General features: G+C 41.3%; 1 protein-coding gene across 1 annotated transcript in view; it reads left to right on the top strand.

Moving 5' to 3' along the window:
* Positions 1–8,719: 8,719 nt before the first annotated feature.
* vat1 (vesicle amine transport 1) overlaps positions 8,720–9,375 on the top strand; it is a 32,470-nt gene continuing 31,814 nt past the window's right edge. Inside the window, exon 1 of the mRNA XM_020590297.1 lies at positions 8,720–9,360. Within this exon, the coding sequence (XP_020445953.1) occupies positions 8,999–9,360 (362 nt within the window). The 5' untranslated portion in view covers positions 8,720–8,998. The remainder of the gene's footprint in view (positions 9,361–9,375) is intronic.

The following is a 9,375-nucleotide window of genomic DNA, read 5'->3' as shown; positions in this document are numbered from 1 at the left end:
CCAAATCATGGATGATGGCAGGATGTGATCTGTCTGGTACCAAAGTGTAATCTGTCATATCCCTCCTCCAGGAATTTATGTAATCTCACATAGTGACCAGACAAAAAAAAATTGTCTAGTCTGAACCAGGCATAAGGCTGGATTTAAAAGGGTTACAACAATTATAATTCTTTTTAGTAGAATTGTTAGTTGATTTGCTCACTGGGGCAGATTAGTGCAAATGCTCAACTTTGAACGTTTTCCTACCAATTAGCTATTACCCAAACTGTACTGACAGGGCTGACCTTTGAAAGGACAGAGAGCCAGAGATTTCACAACATTAACTGTTAGCATTAGCTCCTAGAGCTTTATTTTCCCCTTTCAGTAATGATTGTATTGAACAGAAACATGTGCAGTGGTGAACAAAATACCAGGGGGGAGTTAACAGAACAGTAGCAGAAAAAGAAGAGAACCTCCACTTAACTGGGCTAGCGCCAGAGTTAGCAGTTGGCACGCTAACTACAGCAGTTCACCAATTAGCCTTGATAGTATAGTCACTACACTACCAAACTTCTATTTTGCAAAGCTGATTCATTTAACTGTTTCCGGTGTGACCAAGCTGAAACACCAAGGTCATGTCAGTCAGATGTTGGCTTTGTTTTCTTAACATGCTAACAAGCATCTCCAAGGTGAACTGGTGTGAAACTCCCAAGATGAGGATTCTGAACTGTCTGAACCTAAGCAGGAGAACCTCAGTTTGTTATTGAAACCTTAACATAGGTTGAATATACTGTAGCATGTATGGTAATGTTTAGCTTCAGCTGTCTTGTGAATGTGGTCTGACGAGAAGCATCTTTAAGTATGACATACTGTAACTGTATGTACAAGTCTAGATCTTGGAATAGCATAAATAAAGGACAAACAGTTTTCTTAATTTCTAATTGTGTAAATGAAGTTTTATTAATTTTTGACATCAATATTTATCTGGAGTTCAGTGAGTTGAACCTTTCTTTGTTCTTATTTCCATTGAAATCCAAGTGTTTTATTAATCCAAAAATTGTATGCTTATAAATAAAATGTTTACATATTTTAAAGCATGCTGGCTTCTGGGCTTATTTTGGTGTTGAGATGTCAGATTTTATTGACATACAGCTCAATGAAGGGTTACAAGACACAAAGTTCCTTGTGCTTGTTATGATTGGGAATGTCAGGCTAAATTACTCATTGCACATTCCACATGTGAATATTATGCATCTTTGTTTTCCTGTGTGGTGCTTTGCAAATGGTGACTGATGATGATGGGGGCGGGTAGTCCCACCTCTAAAAAGAAACCTTTATGAGTAGCCTTCAAAATTCGCATCTGTGTATTTCTTCTTCTGTGTGTTCTTTGTGCATATTAACAACTGTGGGGAGAGGGTGGGGGCCAGACATGGTATTGTCTTGTTTAATTTGATACATTGCTGTGTGTTGTTGAATCTGTCTTGGTGTAGGAAGGCCAATAAATGTTCCTATTGGTGTATTTTACTTAAGTCTCTTGCCCCTCTATTGTAAACAATACACAATTTAAGCTGAGAGCTTGTTCATACCCTGGGGTCCCATCAGGTAAATACAGTCCTGACTAGACAACACAGCTGTTACAAGGAGTGATCTCACCCAGAAAAAAACAATGCTCTCTTTTTGTTTCTCTGTATAAAATTCTCTGCTACAGTAAAATCTTTTGTAAAGCTCAAATAAAATGTCATTAATCAAATAAGACCATTAGGAATAGCGTTAACCAGTGAGTTAAACTGTTTATGGGGAATTGTTTTGTTTTTTTAATTTCCCAGTACAGGAAGTTGCCCTGGGTCAATTCAAATGATGCAGACATCAAAGGAATGATGACATCATCAGCCTGTTCTACCTACCAGAGCAGAGCACAACTGTAGCACAGAACACACAGAGCAGCAGAGAGAGTTACAGCACTGACATTCAGAGCAAATTAACACAGCATATATATATATATATATATATATATATTGCATTGCAGGAATTTAGACCAAATAATTTAATGGATAAAACACAAGAAATAGTTTTACCCAGTGCCGACTGGGAAAGAATCCAGTCTTTGTTAAACCAGCCTAAGCCCAAAGTGTACACCAGGCAGGAAGTGGTCGACATTAATGCTCAGCGTGAGTTTGGCAGGGCAAGGAAACGTTTAATGAAACCCCTGGCACAAAAGCCAAGTTTAGTGGAAAAACAGAAGCAGGCAAACGAGGAATACTGGGACAGGCTTGTTGCAGAGGAGGCCGAATTTAAAGAACAGGAGCGACAGCAAACAATTGAAAGGAGCAATTTTATGAGGCTCCTACAGGACGACCGTGCCCGACAATTCAACAGTGTCCTCCAAGTGATACAGGCGACGAAAGAGAATGAGGTTCTGATTAAAATCAACCGAACCCGACAGAGGATCGAGGAAGAAAAAAGACAGAAGAAAGAGATAAGCCGTGAACACGAAGAAGCTCTGAGGCAAGAGCAAAGACAGAAGCAGGAGAATGCTTGTCAAAGGCGGCTTGCCAAACAAACTTTGGATGCTTTTAATCTTCAGCAAGTGAAAGAGAAGCAGCAGCTGAGAAAGAAAGAGATTCAGCTGGAGAAGCAGAGCTTCAACGAACTGCACACAGAGCAACCAAGAGATAAACAGGAACCAAAACTAAGGTGCTTGAAAAGTACATTGGAGGACATCGCCAATAAAAAGCTCCACAGAGAAATGGAGGCACGGAAACTGGAGGAGGAGGAAAAAGAAATAATGCATGTTCACTGTGACATAGAACAAAAGCTGCAGCAACGCAAAAATGACCAAGCAGAAAAGTTCAGAAAGCATCAGATAGCAGTACAAACTGTGTCGGACAATTTGGCCGCCCTAAAGAAGAAGCAGGAAGCTGCTGCTACAGCTGCAAGTGAGATGGCATTGTCTAAGGCTTTGGCCAAAAAAGAGGCTAAACTAGCAAAGGAGCAGAAGCAGAAAGAGGAGCAGAGGGCTGCAATGCTCAAGTCCATTTCTGCTCACAGAGAGGCAGTGATTCAAGAGAAAGAGCAGAGGGTGAAAGCAGAGCGAGAGAGCAGAAGGTCTCAGGAGTCTGACAGGTTGTTTCTAGAACGACAAAAAGAAAAAGCTCAGAGCCTCAGGGAAAACAACATGATGGTTCGTCGCATCAATGAGACCATCATGGAGGAAAAATGAATGCACGAGGAACAGCTTAAAATGGAGGAATATGAGGCTGAGCTGAAGAATATTGCACAGACTGCTGAGAGAAGGAAACAGCTCCAGCAGTACGCTCAGGAAGAAATTAACAAGGCAGCAGAGAATTCGAAATTCCAGAACCTGCTGATCAGACAAAATGAAAAGTATATTCTCCACCCAAAGCCAGTCATGACCCCGGCCGTTCCCAGAGCCGATAAGAACTCCTCAGCTGCAAAGGACCACAGGTCAAACTATGTCTCTGCTGGCACCAGAAAGCTGCTGTCCAGACGTTCTCAGGTGGGTCAAACTATGTCTCTGCTGGTACCGGAAGGCTGCTGTCCAGATGTTCTCAGATTAAAACTCTGAATTTTAAACAGCAGCACTATGTACACAAAGAGATCATTGACCTGCGACAGAACCCGGGCTCCTATGCATCTGCAGTACGTAAGCCCCAGCAGGCCTCTGCAGCACCCTCAAACACCCGCCTCCCACCCATTCGAAATACATTCAAAACCTAAAAGACCAGCCTCTTTTATTCCAACCTTGCACTAACCAGCTCGTTCCCCTCCTCTAGACGCTAATTTTAAATATTTGAACTATTGGACCTGCCCTGAAACATGCTCATCAAAACCCTACCCAAATCTGATATGCATAAATTCAAACACTCCAAAACAGAGAGACCTGATCCGAGGGAGAGCTGAGACCAACCTGCTCCTTTATGAAAATTCACATTATTGTTATTCCCAGTAGTCCTTTCCATGAGGACACTGTCCCTTCCTTTGTGTGGTTTTACTGCGGGTACTCCAGTTTTCTTCCACTGTAAAAAAAACAAACAAATAAAAAAAAAAATTTTAAGTGTGTTTGCAACTATGTCATTATAAGATGCACATATGATTTGAATTAAATTTGAAAAAAGAATGAATAATAACTGGACTTACATTCATACATTTTCATTTAGCCGTGCACCACAGACTAACCACCAAACCTAGTGGGGTTAGGTTTTAATAACATTGTTTACAGCAAAAATAAATAGGTCTTACAAGACTTTTAAAGTTGGGGGAGTAGTGTTTACAGTCAGAGGTCATTCTCTCAAAAACCTAGTGGTTGACTCTCACACACCTTGGGTGAAAACTATAGGTTTGTTTACAGGCAGTGTGGCATGTGTCAACATAATAACACAAACTTTGTATATTTCATAATGTTTTACAGATGCACACATCTACAATCCAAGCTAGTGGTGATCTTGAAATGTGTAACATTGCCACATAGAAGGCTGTTTGGGTGCCCACTGATTCCCAGTTAAAACCATCTGGGAGCCCATGATAATCCATGGATGATCCATGGTAGTCATCATATGGCTCAGCAATCTTTTTACAGTGATTGGTTTGTGTTCAAGTAGATCATCCTGCTTTTTTCACTGTGGTGTCGGTTGTCAGCAGCACTTGGAATGGACCCCACTATCTCCTCTGCTTCCAGTGCTTCCATCTGTGGTCCTCAATCAGCACCCAGTCACCAGGCTTCATTGGGTGTAAAGACCCAGTCGCTGGATCAGTGTGAGCAGCCTTCACCTATGAGTGAACAGCTTGGAGTGAAGCAGAGAGAGAGAAACAGTAGCACAACATGACATCTTCACATGCTCCCAGAGTGACCTGCTGTGGATCTTTTGGCTGGGCATCTGGGTTCAGAGTCCGACACAACCACACAGTGCATGTTAGGGTTGGCTGTGGGAATAGCACACAGCTCCAATACTATAGTAAATATATTCAAATGTGCATTACTAAGTATTACTACCTCTAAAACTATATTAAGGCACAAGAATGAAGCAAAATCTCCTAATTTGACAGAATGAGTAAATGAAATGGCAGAGATTACTGTATATCCTCTATTATCAGTAGATTTGAAGCAGGTTTGGATGGTGAGACTATGTAGGACCTTTTGAAAACTCAATTGAGTCTTTGTTTCGAGCTCAAGCAACAACAAAATTGACTGTACCAGGAATTATTTTTAGTTTATTGAGGACTGGATCTCTCACTTTTGCAACATTTTTTAAAAATAAAATCTTAAATGTCAAAATAAATCAAACTGCTGCGTTTGATATCCATCCACTGCAGCCTGTGACATTTAATGAGCGCCTAATAATAAAACAGAGTGATAGACAGAAAAAAATATTATTGTAAAATCAATAGGCTACAATAAGTATGACTTACAGTATGAGTCCTCATATTTAAATCAAAGAAGTAATTTGTCAGGTTCATATCTGTATCATTCCAGAGTTGTAGGCTTTTTGTGCATTATGTATACAGTGACTTATTGCTACTGAGTTTGCAGTTTCAACTGTTTAATGTCAAAGGCTGCAAAACCAAAATCCCATTCACCTCCACTGTTAAGGGGCAGTGGCAAAATTCTGAGACAGAAATCTCAAACCCATGGCAAGTAAAACCAAAAATATCTGCATTGCTAGATACTATTTGGGGATAAGTGAAGAAATAATGATTGTAGGGTCTTTGACAACTGTCTGTCTTGTGGTCGACACAACAGCAGGTGGCAGTATGTATTCATTGACCTGAGCAAGCTTTTGTATATTTTAGCTTAGGACTGTCCAGAACTTGTGGCACATTAACTAAATTATATTTTGGTCTTTCATAAGTTACCTGAACAGAAATCTCTAGTTCTTACAAGAAACTGTCTTAAATACATTAGAAATTTCTTTTCACCCATGCAGAGACCAGCACAAAGTCATCTGATACCTGGGTACATGTAAGAAAAAGTATAAAAGGGTACATATGCTGTACATTATACATCTCCTATTTAATACTATGCTATATTCACTGATTCGGCCAGTTTTTCTGCTTTATTAATGCATGTATAAGGAGTGCACTGATTGAACAGTATACCCATCAGAGCTTCTCCTATCACAAACCAGTTCAACACAATCATGCTGATTTATGGCCAGTGACAAAGCAGAACACTGCTGCCCTGGCAGTATTTGTTGCTAAGCTGTCCATTTCTGTAAATGGCCAGACAGAATTGATTAATCCGATATACTTTAATGTGAAATTAACAAAAGTTCTTCCAAATGTACTATTTTAATTTAACATCTACAGATGACTCTAGCATATGCATGTGTCATATCAAAGTTAGAAGATTGCACAGTTAACAGTAGAGCAGCTATGGTCACCCTAACCCCGAGACCAACCTGTGATTTTCTTTAACACTCACAAGAGGAAGTCTGGTGATAGAAGAAAATAAAACTAAGGCACTAAGGTACAAACAAATACTTTTCAGAAACAAAGCTTCAATTTTTACTTCATGTCAAGAAAGTCTGAGTAGGCCTACAATGACTCCTACTACCTCTAGGTTCTGGACCTCCCAATCAAAACATGAGTCACACATAACAAATAAAAATATCTCTGCTTCACAAAAGAAAATTAGTGTTCTTGATTTTTCTCTAATCTTTGTTGGTTTATGAAACATTCTAAGGAGAGAACAGGACACTTTGGGGACAACACGTAGACATTGCTTCATTACTTAGATTAATTTCAAATATGTAAGAAATAATAAGCAAAAGGAAAAAATAATTATTAAAATGAGCAGCAACGTTTCTCTGATTCTCAAAGATCATCATATATTAAATGTCCATGCCCCTAAATAGTACATGTTCAAAAAGAAGTAGGGGGAAGTCTGCACTTATACGGCCCTACCTCTTTTCTATATTCCTTTATCATTCAACCTTATTGTCATCTTATTTACAAATATCATTTCCACAGACACCATACATCATGTATACAAATGCCCATCCATAAACCAAAAAAGGTGGGAATCACTTGTTTAGTGAGAAGGTGGCACTGAAAATGACTCAGCATCTTGCTCAAGGATACTACAATAAAACATAAAAGAATAGTAAAGTTTCCCTGTGTGTATTAAGACAGTAAACAGGCTGAACAGAGCAATAAAACATTTAATACTTAATACTCTCAAGTAATGAGCAGATAAGTCACCACCACAGCAGCTAAATGTGAACATCTCCAGTCATAATCCATGATGACAGCATAGTGGGTTTTTCCATTTCTCATTATTTGTTCTTCTAGATTTATATTTAATGGAAATAAAAATATCGGTGTTTGCGGTTCAGATGCACGCATCCTCGGAGACCATCTAGACTCACTCTATTTGCCTGGCAAAGGGGTGACACAATATTTTATCCAGGTCGAATGACACCACTGAGCAACATTATGCCTTCAGCAACCTACTTAGACAATAGAGCAAGTCCCCAAACTACGCCAGGTGTCTCTGTTCCTGCCTCCTCCTCTTGTGTTCCTTTAACCACAGCCGTTTCCTGTGAATTTCAAACCCTTCACTTTGGCAGCATGTTGTTAAATATTCTTCTTAGCCTCACTGTGAAACTAATAAGGAAAGCTTTTGCATTATGTTTATTCCTTTTTTTTTCAAACTCAAACCTTCACTCTAAGGCATTTTCCTGCCCGTACCTTGCTGGTACATTAGCAAACTGGTCCTACCAGAGCTGCTGAGAAGAGTCACTATACCAGCACCCACTGCATACTAATGTATATTCAGTGTGGATGGTGGGAAAAAACATTTGTAACGTTTTGCTTGTGTCAGAACAGCAGGTCAATAATGCCTACATCGTACATTGTTAAGCCCCTGTGTCATACTGAGTGGTACACTGCTGACTTTGGCCTCAGAAGTGCTAAGCATTACTTTATGGCCACGTGGTGTCTCACCACTCCTCCTGTGGTCCCATCTCTGAATGGACACTGTCCCTTAGCTCTACAGACAGTATGTAACAAAATTGTGTGTACGAATTTACACCACTTTGCTTGGGAGGAGTTAACAGGTTTTTTCACACATCTCCAAAACTCACTCCAAAATACTTTTAACAAAGCCATGAATTTTATGAGTGGCCCCCATCCCGTCAGCTTTTTTGTGGAAAGGTCAACTCACCCTCTAGTTCACTGAATAATACAAAGCAGGTTATATCGTTTAATCAAAGCCTGACATGACCTCAACACAATAAGCTAATATTTCTCTGAGCTGCCTCCAGGGAAGTTACAACAATAAGCCGTACGCAGGCGCAAAGTTCCTGCAAATTCTACTGTAGAATATGCGGCGTAAACAGACGTTTCCTCTCGTGGCTACTGTTGCATCACTGCACTGTTCAACATGCAGCAGTAAACAGCGACAAATAAGCAAGTTCATGAACTATGCCAGTGACTTTCCATTACAGCTGTGGGACTGAAATGTACTGTATGTCACTGTCTTTTAGTCTCTTATATGATTAAAGCTACAACAATCTTTATCTGTAGCCCAGTGTGTCTAAGTGGTTCCTTAGTTGGCATGCCACTTTCTCCTCTTGTATTACTACATTTTGCATAAGGTTTTGCTGGGGCGACATTCTTTGCCTTTTTGCTCCAAGGGCTATTTTTGCAAATCACATCAGGATGCGCTAGGCTTCGCCTATCTTATAGCCCTAAACAAAGAGCCAAGCCCACCCAGTCGCACACACCAATCCCTGAGCTTCATCAGACCGCCGTGTTTTGCAGCCAGCCTCTGTCTCGTCCCACTCACACTCTGTCAGAGCGCGTTGACAGCCAGTGGCCACTGATCAGCCCACTTTGTCGGGTTTGTGTTTCCATGTAAGACAGCTGAAAAAGAAGCTCTAATTCTCGCTTTTTCTATTATTTGCAAGACAAGCATACGCAACAGAACAGCGAGCCCGTCCACGACAAAAAGCCTCTAAGTATTTTTTAGACTCATCACTGTCTCACAGCTCCGTGCACAATGTCTGGAGAGGACGCACCTGCCCAGCAGCAAAACGCCGTGGACCAGAAGCAGGAGACCAAACCCACCGAGGAGCCTAAAGCCGAGGCGCCAAAGACGGAGCCCGCAGAAGCCGGCGCCGCCGAGGCAGCGGCAACCCCAGCGACGGCCAACGAGAAGGTCCTCGTGGAGGAGGCGTTCACCTACCGCGCCCTGGTGCTCACCGGCTACGGGGGCTATGATAAAGTCAAGATGCAGGTAAAGAAGGGAAAGCCGGCGCTCAAGCCTGACGAGGTCCTGGTACGGGTCAAGGCTTGCGGGCTGAACTTCGCAGACCTGATGGCTCGACAGGGGCTGTACGACCGGCTGGCCACCCCCCCCCGGCCCCCCGGAATCGG

Source organism: Monopterus albus, unplaced genomic scaffold (genome assembly GCF_001952655.1).
Source record: "Monopterus albus unplaced genomic scaffold, M_albus_1.0 scaffold12.1, whole genome shotgun sequence".
In the NCBI taxonomy this organism is placed as follows: Eukaryota; Metazoa; Chordata; class Actinopteri; order Synbranchiformes; family Synbranchidae; genus Monopterus; species Monopterus albus.
This window is presented reverse-complemented; position numbering and strand designations above follow the sequence as displayed.